Source organism: Sus scrofa, chromosome 2 (assembly GCF_000003025.6).
Source record: "Sus scrofa isolate TJ Tabasco breed Duroc chromosome 2, Sscrofa11.1, whole genome shotgun sequence".
Lineage (NCBI taxonomy): Eukaryota > Metazoa > Chordata > Mammalia > Artiodactyla > Suidae > Sus > Sus scrofa.
The window spans coordinates 150624812-150640797 of NC_010444.4; the positions used below are offsets into that span (position 1 = coordinate 150624812).

The 15986-nt window shown below is 39.6% G+C and overlaps 1 protein-coding gene across 7 annotated transcripts in view; it reads right to left on the reverse strand.

Annotated features, from left to right (window-relative positions):
- Window positions 1-15986, reverse strand: part of CSNK1A1 (casein kinase 1 alpha 1) — a 49587-nt gene that overhangs the window by 11967 nt on the left and 21634 nt on the right. For 4 of the 7 annotated variants that reach the window (XR_002342015.1, XM_005661799.2, XM_005661801.2 and 1 more), the window contains exons 3-8: window positions 14765-14891; window positions 11451-11549; window positions 8915-8998; window positions 4375-4514; window positions 2905-2983; window positions 1839-1913 (exon numbers count right to left, since the gene is read on the reverse strand). Coding sequence is in view for 5 of the 7 variants with exons in the window: in XM_005661799.2 (XP_005661856.1) it covers window positions 1839-1913; window positions 2905-2983; window positions 4375-4514; window positions 8915-8998; window positions 11451-11549; window positions 14765-14891 (604 nt within the window). In the remaining 2 variants the exon portion in view is untranslated. The remainder of the gene's footprint in view (window positions 1-1838; window positions 1914-2904; window positions 2984-4374; window positions 4515-8914; window positions 8999-11450; window positions 11550-14764; window positions 14892-15986) is intronic. The other 3 variants (XR_002342016.1, XM_003124088.3, XM_021085007.1) reach the window with 1 other exon arrangement.

Sequence of the window (15986 nt, forward strand, 5' to 3'; positions counted from 1 at the left end):
ACCAAAAGGGTTTTCCTATCAGGAATGTAGAAATGCAAAGTATTAAAACAACCAAAAATCGCCACATCTCCTTCCCATGAGTAAATGTAAATTTGAGAGGAGGAGCTGAGTTAAAACAGGCAGTGTCTTCTCACAACCTTATGGTTTTGAGAAATTTCTCATGTCTAGAAGACAGGATATAGAATGTATACACCTGCAACGTATTTGTGCTGACTGCAGTGACATAAACACAATTTTTACAAAGTACTTTCATGTTATTTCATTTTCACTGAAATAATGAATACACTGTACACATCTTAATTTAAAAAAAAAAAAAAACTCTTAAAAGGACTTTAAACTTTTAAATATACATTCAGTGCACCCTGAAGCAACTGCATGTCTAACTGAGAAAACCACAGTTCGCAATTTTCATCAAAATTAAGACGCAGCACCCAAGCAACAAATGTACTCACTGCTCCCTTTCTCTTCCTCTAGAGATGGCTGACTTTTCTGAGAAGCCAAATCAATCTTTGGCAATGAGTAGTGTACAGAAAATATTATGTTCTGCTTCATGAACTCTTTTACAGGTTAAAATATTTTTAAAGCTACGTGAGTGGACTACGCCATGAACACTTTATTCATTAATTTCAATGTATTTCATAATTTAAAACAAATCCCCAAGTCTCAGAAAAGATCCCATTCTCCCCCCCGGCCCCGTCCCCACAGACCCGGAGGAGAGCAGCCACACTCCTCGCTTACTCCCTCCACAAAGCCGACTTCAACTCAGGCTGACTCCCGCCCTCTCCCTACAGTGAGGCAATCAGATGCTGTTTCCTGGTTAGTTCAGGTGTGTGACTCCCAAAGACGACCGCGCGGTCCTCCTTCCATGGAAGAGACACCAGGAGGTGGAGGGTCTGCGCCTCCTCAACCCGCATGACTTTCTCCGAAGACTGAGATTTGAGAGAGAAACCTGAGTCAAACCGCCATTCCTATTGCTGGATGCGCCTTATTTGGGACTGCTTGGATCTGCTTGCCTTTGTTTCGCTAACTCCTTGACACACCACTTGTGGATAGCCTTTCTTCTCTGGCACTAGTTTAAGGTAGTTCAAAGATAAGAAGAGTATTTCTGCGGCATATGCAGGTTCCCAGGCCAGGGGTCCAATCGGAGCTGTTGCTGCCAGCCTACACCAGAGCCACAGCAATGCCAAATCCGAGCCACGTCTGAGACCTACACCACACCACAGCTCATGGCAACGCCGGAGCCTTAACCCTTAACCCACTGAGCAAGGCCAGGGATCGAACTTGCAACCTCACGGTTCCTAGTCAGATTTGTTTCTGCTGTGTGATGACGGGAACTCCCAAGAGGAGTACTTCTTAACTGAACTTTCTCATAAATTGCCGAGGTTCTATTGGAAGTTTCCCCGCCCTCTTATTTTTCCTTGAATTTAAAACAGTTCATAGGGCCTAAACCAGCAACATTACACGATTATTTAGAATACTCAAGTCATTCTTGAAGATACCAAGAATCAAGCAAAAGTAAATTTAAAACAGCAAGTACTTTCCCAATAGGATCCTTTTTTTTTTTCCTTTTTACTGCTGCAGCTGAGGCCCACACCACAGCCGGGTCAACAGCAGCTGTGAGCTCCATCCGTGTGTGGCCTATGCGGCAGCTTACGGCAATGCCACTGAGGGAGGCCAGGTATCAACCCACGGCATCTCGGAGACAATGTCGGGTCCTTAACCCACTGAGCCACGACAGGAACTTCCAACAGACAGGACGCTTGGGATTTGGGGGCTGGGAAGTTAAATGTTCCTTTTGCTCTTGCGCCATTTACATTAAAACCATCTTGCATGCTTACCTTACACAAAACTTCCACAGGTGTGGACATCTTCTTTTCGCTAATTTTTTCATATTTTTGCTTCTTTGTTGCAGCCTGTGGAGAGTAAGAATCAAACCACAGATACATACTCAGTATTACTAAGTAGAACTTTAAGAGTGTAACACACTATACATAAAAGTAAACTTGAGATTCAAGAGAAATCATAACCTAGAATAAAAAAGAAATGAAAGGACGATACATTTCAATTTTCTCTTCCTAAACTGTTAAGACTTCACATGACCTGCTTCATTAATATTTTTAGCTATCAGAAAAGAGTCTAACAGGAACATAAAAATGTATGATGAAAAAAAGCAGGTGGAGTCAAATCTGAAATGAGCTTTCTTATCCCATATCCAACACAAGGGCAAACGTGTATCAGACCAACACCAAACAAACGTGCCCACCATCTACTGACACTAATGACTGGTGTTAACTCCAAACAGCCTTCCAACGTAAAAGTATTCACACTGGATAAAGCCACCCCCACAACATGGAGCAGTATGTCCAGCTCACAGATGCTCCATAAATACAGGGACCATTTTCCATGAAAGGACTAATAAAGAGTCTAAATAGCCATTATATTCTTGGACCCAGTACTTTATCATTAAACACAAATACTCACAAAAGTAATGGTAAAACTCCTAATAGAAACAAGTAAAATGTTAGGATAACTGAGTAAGTATTACTGGATAAACCAGTTTTACTCTACATAAAAGTATCCATTTAAACCCAATGGCAGCACCTGACAATGAGAAGGTCTCTGCCTTTCTTAGCCCATGTCAAGTTCCTTCCAGGTAAAGCTACGGCTTCATCAATGGCTACCTGCTAACTGTTCCAAAGAACAACTGTTCTTTGCTACGACTGTGACATTCTGTAAACTTAATTCTTACTCAAATAATCAGATTTTATTTTTCCAATTAAAGGTAAAAATAAAGTTATTCCCCTCAGAAAACATCATACTTAAAAGGGCTATGAATGGTCATCTCCAAGATGTATTTTTATTCTTAAAGCAAAACAAAAAGCTGGTAATGTGCATCTGGTTTACCTTGAGTCCTTGCCATGGCAGACTGGTTCTATTAAAATACATCAAAACATATCCTAATGATTCCATGTCATCTCGGCGACTAGAAAAAAAGGTAAATTTATAAGCTGGAATTATTGTGACGAATACGTGAAAGAAAGCCAGGTACACAAGAAATAAATTTTCCCAATCAAGTAGAGAGAGCAGTATATATTAAAATAAAGTTCCTGGAGTTCCCGTTGCAGCGCAGTGGCAAACGAATCCCACTAGTAACCATGAGGTTGTGGGTTCAATCCCTGACCTCCCTCAGTGGGTTCAGGATCTGGCAGTGCCATAAGCTGTGGTGTAGGTGGCAGACGTGCCTCAGATTCTGTGTTGCTGTTGCTGTGGCGTAGGCCAGTAGCTGTAGCTCCATATCGACCCCTAGCCTGGGAAGCATCGTATGCCACAGGTATGGCCCTTAAAAAAAAAAAAAAAAAAAGTTCCCTGGTAGTCTAGTGGTTTGAATTTGCTGCTTTCATGGATGCTTTTCATCGCCTGGGTTCAATCCCTGGTCTGGGAAGTCAAGCCACTGCACACCAGAGGCTCACGTCTAAATAGAATTTTCTTACAGAATCCAAAATTATAAAATCCAATAGCATCCTGCAACTTAATTTTTAAGGAGCAAAAAGAATTTAGCTAAATAACTATCTAAATGAATAAAGGACAATTTTAAGTTTGCACAAGCTCACAAAAATTATTTAGGGATGCTGAAATAAATCATCACTTTAAAGCTAATGAAACTTCTATATGGCACACACAGAGATAATGGCACATGAGTACCTGTCTTTAAGGACTGGTAATATAGTGGCCTACAGAAGATTCAGATGGATTTCCTAAGCTTAAAAACTGTCTCATGAAGTTCCCTAAGGCTGGAAGCATACCACTGGTCACTTCTGTGCTTAAGGAAAAAAAAAAAAAAACAAAAAAAGATACAAGATGAAAGTAGATCAAAAACTAGAACCCAAGCCAAAAAACAGAGCGCAGACATTAGGCCAATGTGTAAAACGCCTCCTGTCACTTGAGGCACATGCGGAAGAGTGCAACGGGGTGGTCCACGGACCCCCTCTGGTTCATCAGAATTAGGTAACATGTGCCTTGTAAAAATAATCAAGTCTTCACTAAAACTCAAGTTGAATCACTAAAATATAAAACGCCTGAGATCAACATTAATAAGTCCTGTCTTTGGTCTTCAGTAGCAAAAATAAGGTTGCATTTATGCTTCTAACTTTTCCATCATGCAATATTTTGTCCCCAAGAGACAACCTTCAAAGACAACAAAAAGGCCTCATTTAATTGGCTTCTCTACACTGTCTACAGCAATAGGAAAAGGATTAGTATCTTTTAAATCTTCAGCCAAGAGATCTTTAGATAGCTTAAGAAACTAAAACATTTCAAAAACCCCTTAGTGGTTTTGCCATGGGCTGGAGAAACACATTCAGTTTTCAAACTTACCTCTGTTCAATACCAAGATGTGCATTGATGCTAGCGTATCGGGCAGTGCCAGTGAGATTTTTATCTTCTCTGTATGGTATGTGTTGCCTTGTCCTGTTGTCTCTGTACTTTTTGGCCAAACCAAAATCAATAAGGAATAACTTTAAGAGAAAATAAAGAGACATTAGGTTCCCAATCTTGTTCAATTAAATTACTTCTTATTTATTAAAAGGCATCTAATCTATTTTGTTCCATTATATCAAAATAAATTATTATAAGCAGAACAGACACTGAACAAACTAACACTCCAACAAGCTTTTACTAGCCCTCATCAATAAATCAAGCTAAAAAAAACGCAGTTAGGTGGTTGATCCTTGTCAGCTAAACAAATTTCGCAGGCCCAGTTCATTATAAACTCGGGAGCCTGTCTCTGGACTCTCTCAAGGAGTGGAGAAAGAGACGTGTGCCTGAGAGCAGAGTTGTGGCAGGTGTGCTGTGGGCCACAGCGAAGCCTGACGTCCTGTCACTGCTGGTGGTAAACAAGCACGGGATTATAGAAACTAGATAGAAGCGGTCTGGAACTCCTCCCTCTACCAGGGCCGCTCTTTAGGACGCCAACAGAATGCTCATTATCTAAAAATAAGACAACTCTGAAAATTTCATAATGACAACAACACCAAATTTTTATTTACAAAAAACAAGCATGCATTTCATTTTATTTCCAACTGACATTTATACATGTGATCAGGTTAAACTTCCGGAAACTATAACAAGTTGATCTAAAATCTTAAAAAAGCACTTAGTATTTATTTAAATCAAAGTGGCTTACAATTAGCAGTTTAAATGAGCTAACTAAAAAACAAACGGGTATTTTAGAACAAAATAATGTTTAGTGCTGTCTCATTTATAGAGTACACAGGGAATAAGATACCCATTTATAACATGTATAATTTTTTAAAGTAACTCAGGTTTACTCTCCATGATTTAAACCTTTACAAGAAGAAGAAAAAAGTATCTTGGGGGGGGGGAATGACCAAAATACATTCCTATTTACCTACCTGCTAAAGTAAAATAATCTTAACTTATAGTTTTACTTAGTCTTTATCATAAATAATAATCGTAACTTATAGTTTTACTTAGTCTTTATCACTTACTTATTCAAAGTTAATGTCTACAAAGTCTATCAGACAAAGCAGGTCTACGTGCCTTTATATTGCGTAGCCTACACTCTTCTTTCCCAGTTATTCCTAAACTGCAGTTCTCTTCCCCACTTCTGCTGCAGTTCACAGCCTGTGAGGTGCTGGCAACATGGTCACCTAGCCTATTAGGGTTTGCGTTAAAAACAAAGCAAGCTACTGACTCGGGAAAAAGCGGACCAAGTCCTTCTGTCAGGAAGATGAAAAACACACCTATTTCAGGCAGGCATTGTAACCTAGTCTTAATTGTGTGGGGGACTGGCAAGACAGAGGTTTGAACTTCCCAACCATGTTAGCAATGAAACACTTATTTTCGCTTGGTCTCCTCTAAGAGAAGAAGGATTAAAAGTTTAGTAACACGCCAGGGGGTAAGGACAACTCCCTAGGAGGATGACTCACTTCCTAAGCGATTACCTTACTGGAAAAGAGGAAGAGGAAGGCTACAGACACGAGGGAAATAAAGCACATACTTGTTTCTTTTGATATGAAAATTGGCTCAGGCATCTTCAGTATTAAAACGAGCAACAGACACTTGTGTGAAAGCAAAATGAAAATTACGACTAGGTTCTACAGATTCACGCTGAAACGAAAATAAAGGTAAAACAGAGAAAGACATCGGGCTTCAGAGTATTTAAAACTCTAAGAATTAGGACTCTCCTCTAAGGATTGTTTTTCTGGGATTGCTTCCTTTAGGCTCCAAAACAGGGGAGAAAACAAAACAGGAACAACTCCGAAAAGGTTCTGCCTGACAGTTACATCCAGGTCTAAAATACACTGAATGGCTCTATTTGCAACTCAATAACTCAATAACTTTGTGACAACTAAAGACGGCTTTATAAAAACTCAAGTGTTCACTGGAGATTTTCCTTCTACCACTCTAAAATGTGAAAACCTTACATATGAAGAAAACAAAAAATATACAAACACCATCTTCTTAAAAATCTCAATTTGTAACATCAAAGCAAAAAATGACAAAGCAAATAAATTTAAAAATTCTTCCTTCAATAAAAACTGAAAAAAAGTCAGGAAAAGTCAGGTCACAGCTAAATAAAGGTATACCACTTTAATAAGAGAAAACAACTGAAAGGAAAACTACTTAAACTTATTTCAAATCTCTTGAAAGTTCATTATCTTTTGGTCCCCATCAAGCTTCTTTAGTAGCTCTCTATAGTTGAATTTAAAAATGAATAAAAACAAATGTTCCCGTGGTGGCTCAGAGGCTAACAAACCCAACTAGGATCCATGAGGATGCGGTTCAATCCCTGGCTTTACTCAACGGGTTAAAGATCTGGTGTTGCCTTGCTCTGAGCTGTGGTGTAAGGCAGTGACTGTGGCTCTGATTCAACCCCTAGCCTGGGAACCTCCATATACCAGGGGGGCAGCCCTAAAAAGCAAAAAAAAAAAAAAAGAGAAGTGTTTACGTGAAACCATGTGATATCAAGGATACAAACAGCCAGAGAGACGTAAAAGTAAAGCCAAACTGCATTCACTCAGTCACAAAACAGGGCCTTTGTCTAGGTCCGCGTATGCAGAGAGAGGTCTGACCTCTTTGGTGGTCGGGCTCCCTTTCCGTGGGTTTTAACTACATGTTCTAGGTAAAATCTGCGCCTGTTTTAAACAACGAAGTACACTCTTCAAAGGTATGTGGAAATGAGTTAATGTTGAATGTACTGGGATTAACTCCATTCATCAGACGGGCATTTTTTTTTCAGAAATACCATCGTCACTTTTAGTTTTTGGTTTTCTCCTAACCAGGGTCAAATGTCTCTGCCCTTCCAAAAAGTCCCAAGATCACTTTCCTCCTGACACGGCAAACCTACATAATATAAATACAGAGCATAAACAGCACTACCTTAAGGAAATTATTAAATGCTTATGTTCTAAAATACAAGTAGAAAAAGGGCAGTTTATTTTCTGACAATGTACCTGACTGCCCACCATCCTCCCTTCGCCCAACCACGATCTGGTTACCAGGGCTGCTATTTCCTCGGCTGTGAATAAAAGTAAAACGGGGAGTTCCCGTCGTGGTGCAGGCGGAAATGAATCCAACTAGTAACCACAAGGTTGCAGGTTTAATACCTGGCCTTGCTCAGTGCGTTAAGGATCCGGCGTTGCCACAGCTCGGATCTGGCATTGCTGTGCCTGTGGTGCAGGCTGGCAGCTACAGCTCAGATTCAACCCCTAGCCTGGGAATCTCCATATGCTGCAGGTGTGGCCCTAAAAAGCAAAAAAAAAAAAAAAAAAAAAAAAAAAATATATATATATATATATATATATATATAAATTAAAAAAAATTGAATTTCTGAAACCTTTTTTTAGTAGCAGGAGAATGCAGTTCCTGAAATAACGCTAGGCAGTATGGAGAAGAATCAAATGATTACCCAGATGATGCGTGTAGTTTAATAAAGAACTACAAAGAATGCTCCCATGACATGCAGCTTTTTTTCTTTTTTGATTACTCCTATCATACTTCCTTCTCAGTGTACACAAAACTGAATGATAAAGGATTCATTTGTTCAGGAGCTTCAAAAAACTATGTATCTAAATGTTGCGACAAAAAAAAAGGATTCCCCCTTGTTTATCTGAAAATTCATACAGCAATAAAGCTACTTCTAAAAAAGTAAAAGAAAATGAATTCTGTTGACATGTTTTAAAAACATAGAAAATTATTGGAATGTTTATCCAGCCTGCCAAACACTAAGTCGTCAGGTTATGCACCTGTTTAATTTATCTTGGAGGTTACTACTGGTAAGTGCTTCAATTACGTTCTTACCATATTGTTAGAATGCAGCATATTCTAGTCCCAGAACACATAATGCTCTTTGAGTGTTTGACGGCATTTGGTTGAAGCTGAGAGAGTTCGCAGGCTGAGATACACAAATTCTAGGAAAGCTCCATCTGAGGCCTGATCTCTACTCACCTGAGACTCACTGGGAAGGGCTGAGGCAGAATACCATCTCACAGCCCTGATGCAACTGGATTCAGACACACGTCATGCATTTAGTTCTGCAACTCCAAGTATATTTTTAAAAACTGAACAGTCTATTCCAAGTTTACCGTTAGGTAAAGAATTTTAATGCTAGGCCAACATATTTCCTCATGTGGATGTTAGAGATTTAAACATAATCCTGTTTTCATTTAGGTTTTCTCTAAACTCTACCAATTTTAAGCAAAAGCCAAAACGAAATATCTTAGTAATGTTATATGTTTGCCAAGTATGTCTGAATAATGCCAACGTAAGAGGTGCTTGAGCAAGATCTACATTCTCCAGAATTAAAACAAAACAAAAATAATCAAAATAAAACAATAAAAAAGAAAAGCACATGAATTTGGGATTGAGGTTGGAATAGGAGACAGTTTCAGACCTGGTTTAATCCTGAGAAAGATGGGTCCTGAGAAGTACTAACAGTCATGCTTCTTTTCCTCTTCCCCACTGGAGATTCTAAACACTGAACAGACAATAGAGGGTGGCAGTGCATCAAACAGTATTGCTTACATTGCAACAACGGCCGCGCAGACAGGCAACACCGAGGCATCAGAGAAAGAACAGGGTAGCCAAATGCCATCCTTCTTCCACAAGCACTGTAGCTTCTCAGTTTTCCAAATAAAATTACATGCTGAAGAGCATTTGATTTCTGGCAAATACTCAGGTTTTTAATGCCACTATATTGTGTCACTGCCTGAAACAGGGATAGCAATGGTGACATTTGGCTCTTTAATTTTGTAATAAAAAATGGGGAATTTGGATCTGCAATCTTTGGTATCACAATCTGCCCTTCCCCTAAAAAAGATTGTACAGGGGAAAAAAATCTTCAGTAAGGAAGAGGTAGAAGGCATTTAGTCACCTTAAAAATTTATTTTCATAAGCATGCAGGGCTGATTACTGGAAGAGATGAGCAAATTCACTAAGATTGGAGTGACTACTCCTAAATATCAAATTCAGAACAATTTCCCAAATAAAAAATGTGACTTTAAAAAAAAAAAAACAAAACTCAACCCCCCACCCCGTAAAAACAACAACAACAACAAAAAAAAAAAAAAACAAAAAAGCCCCCCCAAAAACCTCTTTCCCACAAATAGAAAACTACTGGAACAAGCTGACCAAAGAATCCAGTCTCATACAACTGGCAAATACAGAAAACACTAAAAACCAACTACATAAACAGAACGCTAGTCTAAACTGTTTAGGTACAACATTTAGAATTTGCATCTTAGGAAAAACACTGCACTTCTACCCTAGGGTCTCCCTGAACCGGAGTAACAGCCAAGCAGCTTCACAATGTTCTTTTTATCTCTAAAAGAGGACACAAGCGTCTAAAAAGGTTTATGTATCACCGGGCACTTTGGATTTCCTAACACAACTATGTGATTAATAAGCTATTTGTAAAGGGGGAAAAAGGCAAAGAGGTATTATTTAGGCCATCACTAAATTTAAGACAAAAACCACGTACTTTCTGCAATGTCAACATGCAGAGCACGGACCACATGGATAATGGGTCTCTAACAGGAAGAAAACGGGAGGAAAGGGCTGGGAAATGGTCAAAAGATTAGGGTCAGACTGACAAAACTGCCCCCTAAAATTAAGACTAATAATTTTTTATTAAATTACCAGGTATTACAGTAACAATTAAGGACCTGGGTGCTTCAAAGATAGAAGCGTACAATATTTAAAAAAAAAAAAAAAAAAAGTGCAATTTGGGAATGGCAAGAAAGGTTATATGTAAACACCTTTTATTACTTAAAGCTCAGCTTTCAACAACAAAAAAAAATTTAAATTCCTAAAACTGGGTCAGATCAACAGTAACATCTCACGCATTAACAAGTAACACCAGATCTAATGGCAACGGCTCCAAGTTGGCATTCATACAGGCAAACGAAGGTAAACATTTATAGCTAGACCTAAAAACACCAAACATTCCCTAACAGTTTAGTAAAACAAACGGGAATGTTCCTTCCAAAAACAAAACAAAACAAAAAACACAAAAAACAAAAAGCCCCCAAGTTGTCCTGAAGTTGAGAATTTCTATCAGATCATCACATGCTTAATGCATTGCCAATATGCTGCCTGTCTGCCCGAGCTCAACATTGAATTGATAAATCAAGCAATTCACCCAGAAAACTAATCATTGCAGAAAAAATTTCAACACAATTAGATTCTAACTACAGTCATGCGTCACTAGCTAAAACCCAATTTACCCCGCAAGTTCAACCATTCTGAGACCCCCATTGAACACTGATTTTGTTGTGAAAGTTCATTTCACTTGCATTTTCCTTTGAAAGGGGGAGAAAGGGAGGGGAACCCGACCCAACTTGGCACGCAAGTGAGAAACTGTCAACTACTTTTGAAACAGGCCCCAAAGTTATCCTTTTGAATACACAAATCCAAGGACTGAAGAATTCTCATTATGAACCATGCTCAGTCAGCAAATGCTAACGCCATGGGGACAGATGGGTCAGTGGCTCCCATGCTGGCACAAGCACATATATTACAAAAACCCACACTTCGGAGACAAAGGTCAAAATTTGATTTTTATCATTCAGGAAGAAAGGTGTACGGGTTTGTTCGGGGATTTTTTTGCTTTGCTATTTGAATAAGTGAAAAACAGGTAAAACTGTAACATAGAGGATTATATTTCATTACAAAGCCCTTGGAATTTTATATTTCCATATAGATTAACTAACCTTGGTTGGTAAGTTGGAGAGAATTTATTTCAAGTTACTAAGTTAATAAGAGTGTTTCAAGTTGCTAATAAGTTAATAGATTATCCGTCTAGTACAATTTAAAGCAATTATCCATAGCAAATTCAGCTTACTATAACTTTTTAAAGATTCAAAGTTCACCAAAGCAATTCCTTAAGTAGTTTACTCTTTGTTCTTTCATGCAAAGAACATGTGACTAACCTTATTACAGTGACGCCCAATACCCATTAGGAAGTTATCTGGTTTAATGTCTCTGTGTATAAAGTTCTTTGTATGCACATATTCAATTCTACTGATCATCTGGAAAAAAGGGGGGAGAGATAATTGAATGAGTGATTTGAATTAAGCAACATGTTATTTCTCAATTATTTCAATACATCAATTATTTTCCAAGATCACAAGTATATTTTAATAACTTTATTTAGAGTTCACAAAGACAGTGCTAGACAAAATTAAACAGAAAGGGCAACCAGGCTCTTCATTTACCTCTAGGTTGATGGATGTCGGAGCAGAAACCTGCAGTGTCCTTTGGACTTATTCTTTTAATATTAATGATTATAAACACGACAGTCATCTAACTTGATAGAAACACTTGGTTTAATTTTTAAATTACAAAAGTAATAAATTTAGAATTGTTTCTGTTGTTAAAAGCCAAATCTATGCCCCCCAAGGTACCTGTGTGAAAACAGCTTGTTATTACCCAGGTCTAGTTCCATGCTCGCTCACACACACACACACACACACACACAAGCTCATGTGCGCTTGGGTGGAGGGGGACTGAGTGACTGCCCTAGGTCTCCTCTCCTGCACACTTTTGGACTCTCCCATGCTTTTTCTCTGTACTTATGCAATCATATCCCCAAACTGAGTAATAAACATGCCATTCTAGCAAACTTTTCTTAATTTCTTGGAAATTCTGCCAAGTCAAGTGGTATGGTCTTAGTGTTCTTCTTAATGGCTACAAATACTCTGTGATAGACGGAAGCATTCCCCAATTACCCCCTAACTCACAGCAGTCCCATTATCTCCAGCATGTTCCCACCATAAACAATAACACTATTAATACACTTAAATATATCCTACCAGTGCTTTTCCTTCTATGGGCTATAACTCCCATGATTACAGGAGGAGTTCCTGGGTTGAAGGGTACATATACTTTTTCTTCCCTGTGGCCATGTGCAGCAGCTTCATGTGGGACCTGGACTTTATTTACGTAGGATCTCAGTTCCCAGACCACAGTTTGAAGCCAGGCCATAGCAGTGAAAGCAACAAATCCTAACCACCAGGGAACTCCCTATACTTTTCATTCTGATAAATGCTATCAGACTGCTCTTCAAAATAGGCTGTAACAATTCATTTTTCCAGCAGTACTGTTTTTTTCCTACCAGCAAAGTTATTTTAGTTCTACCTTCTGCCTATGTGACACATATTAATCTCACTGCTATTTCCTGATAGCTCCAAACCTGCTCATTTTACTGACTCTTTGGATTTAGTACTATTCCTTGAACTGCCAATCTACACTCTGATTTTCTTAAGAGTGCTCGGCAGGAGTTCCCATTGTGTCTCAGCAGGTTACGGAACCAACACTGTCTTTGTGAGGACGTGCGTTTGTCGATTCCTGGTCTCCTTCGTTGAGTTTAAGGACCTGGCGTTGCCACAAGCTGCGTCATAGGTCGCAGATGTGGCTTGGAAAAAAAGAATGCTTTGCATACAAGAATCTTTTATCAGTCATTTGTTATGTAAATGGGTTTAGATTTTGAAAAATTCTGTCTTTTAATTAAGGCATCTCCTCCATAATAGTTCATTTTGTTTTGTTTTTGCTTTTTAGGGCTACACCTGCAGCCTACAGAAGTTCCCAGGCTAGGGGTAGAATCTGAGTTTTAGCCTCTGGCTTACACCACAGCCGCAGCAACTCAGGGTCCCAGCCGTGTCTGTGACCTACACCACAGCTCAAGGCAATGCCAAATCCCCAACCCAACTAGCAAGGCCAGGGATCAAACCTGCATCCTCATGGATACCTGTCAGTCCCCACTGCGCCACAAAGGGAACTTCTGTAATAGTTTTAATTCTCAAATTATCAAATATGCCTACGTCTTCCATAAAATACAAATTGTATTTGAAAATGTTTCCCATCTCCAAAGGCTGCCAACATTATCTTTCTACCAATATATTGCTGCTCTTCTCAATAGTACGTATCAGGATTCTACTTTGTATCTGTCTCCAGACCTTTTACCCCCGTGGCTATGGAGATTCTCAATCTTACTTCTCTATCAGGGCGAGTGTCTTTGGAAGTCCAACTGTAATCGCTGGCTTAAACTATTTATACTCTCAGGGAAGTAGAGGCACACAAAGCTCAAACACCACCCTTCAGGTACAGAGCAACTCCTGTATCAAAAACTAAAACAAGGCGCGCCCGCCGTGGCACAGCGGAAACGAATGCGACCAGGAACCATGAGGTTTCGGGTTTGATCCCTGGCCTCGCTCAGTGGGTTAAGGACCTGGGATTGCCGTGAGCTGTGGTGTAGGTCGCAGATGCAGCTCAGATCCCACATGGCTGTGGCTCTCGTGTAGGCTGGAGGCTATAGCTCTGATTAGGCCCCTAGCCTGGGAACCACCATATGCCACAGCAAAACAAAAACAAACAAACAAAAAAAACAAAAACCAAAAACAACCCCAAAACAAAACATTTGGCTCACTTTCTGCACATATTTGTCCTAGCTGAGTAATACCTATCATTAAATGGTGGTTCTTAACTCGAGGGGGAAAAGCGGGCAAAGTCCAAGTAGCGGCAGAGACCGCAGCCCACTTCCAAGGTGCCGCGTCACCTGCTCTGCTGCGCAAGGCTTAGCCGTGTTCTCCTTCGGCAAATCAACGCTTCCCCACAACCCTCTGCCCTGGATGACACCCTTTCCCTGAGGTTACTAGTGTATTTAACAGAGATTTCCATGACAGAAACTTTCATTTCTCTCCACTAAACTCTGTGTTCCCTGGTTTTGCTTAAATGTTACCAATGGCTGAAAACCCTTTACTTCAAGAAGCGTCTACTTGGCCCTTAAGCTACTTTAGTGTCTTCTTTTCCTTAAAAAATACGCCTTTCATAAGGGTTCCACATGTAATACCTACCACTAACTTAACCAAAATTTCAACATGGACATATTTATCCATGTACTCCAAATCCTTTCTTCAAAAAAAATCCTACAAGGAAACCTGTTACATTCGACACTAAACAATCTAGCTGGTGGGAGAAGCTCGAAAACTCCCAGACGAGAGGTGAGAACTAAACTAGTGCCATCTGTTTTTGTCCGCTAACCACAGGAGAACACCGACAAGTCCTATCAGAGTAACACACCTGAACGACCATACCTTATGATAGATTTTTTTTTTTTGCTGATCTAAAGGTCAAGTAGAGATACACGGGATTATAATATTCTGGGTTATACACATTTAAATTAGAGTTATGAGGTGTTAAAGCAGTAGTATTCCTCAGTTTTTAGTCTCATAAAAATTTCACATACCTGGTCGGCTAACATGAGTACAGTTTTCATTGTGAACCTTCTGGAACAGAAGTTGAAGAGGTCTTCGAGGCTGGGTCCGAGCAGGTCCATCACGAGCACATTGTAGTCTTTTTCCTGACCATACCACCTAACAAAACAAAGGGGAAGAAAAAGGGAAGGCATTATAAAAAGCTGATTATTGGCAGCTTTTGTTCGTGTAAAGCCACCCCACTGACCAATTAAGTTGGGACCTGTGCAACACCCTCGGCGCCTTAGCAGCGCTGGCGAAGTCTCTATGCATCTACTGATCCACTGACCTTGGGCTCCTCAACTCAGCTGGGCTTACTTTTTAATTTAAGAAATGAAGGCGGTTTTATCATCCATTCCAAAACATTTCAGAAAACAGATTCCTTTTTATTGTCACTCCTGTTCCATTTCCTACCATTAATAAGGAGTTGCATTTTTGCTTAGTTTCAGATGATAGAAAACAACCAATGTTATCACAAAGATGACGTTCGCTTTTAACTGGAAGAACATCATGCTGTAATCGTCCCATCCTGTATTACTGTGGATAAATACACAATCTGTCCCCATAACTTTAGGAATATCAGCTGCTAATTTCAGAGACTCCAAGGACTCGGAATCTGCAATAGATGCTTTCGGGTTTCATCATGCCTCTAAATCTGGTACCGGTGATCTCCTAAAAATGAGCACTACTGGGAGTTCCTTTTGCGGTTCGGGGGTTAAGGACCTAACATTGTCTCCATGAGGATGTGCGTTTGATCCCTGGCCTTGCTCGGTGGGTTAAGGATCCCGTGCTGCCATGGCTGTGGCTTAAGTCTCAGCTGCAGCTCCGAGTCAACCCTTACCCTGGGAAGGTCCACATGCCACAGGTGCAACCTTAATTAAAAAAATTAAAAAGTACCAGTGGGGTTTGTAACCCACTGAACCACGACGGGAACTCCAGTACAACCATTTTTTATTTCAAACTTATCTAGATTAAGAATTCTGCTTGAAAATAGACTACTGTTTAAAATGCTAAAAAAAAAAAAAAAAAAAAAAAAAGCCACACCCAAAATTTAAAAAGGAAGTTATTTTAAAGCTAGACTGGAGTAATTTCTTTGTTAACTCCAAGAACTGATACTAGGGATTAACCATCTGAACAGTTTTAAAAATATTCAGGAGTTCCCATGCTGGCTGAGTGGGTTATGAACCCAACCAGCATCCATGAGGACGCGGGTTC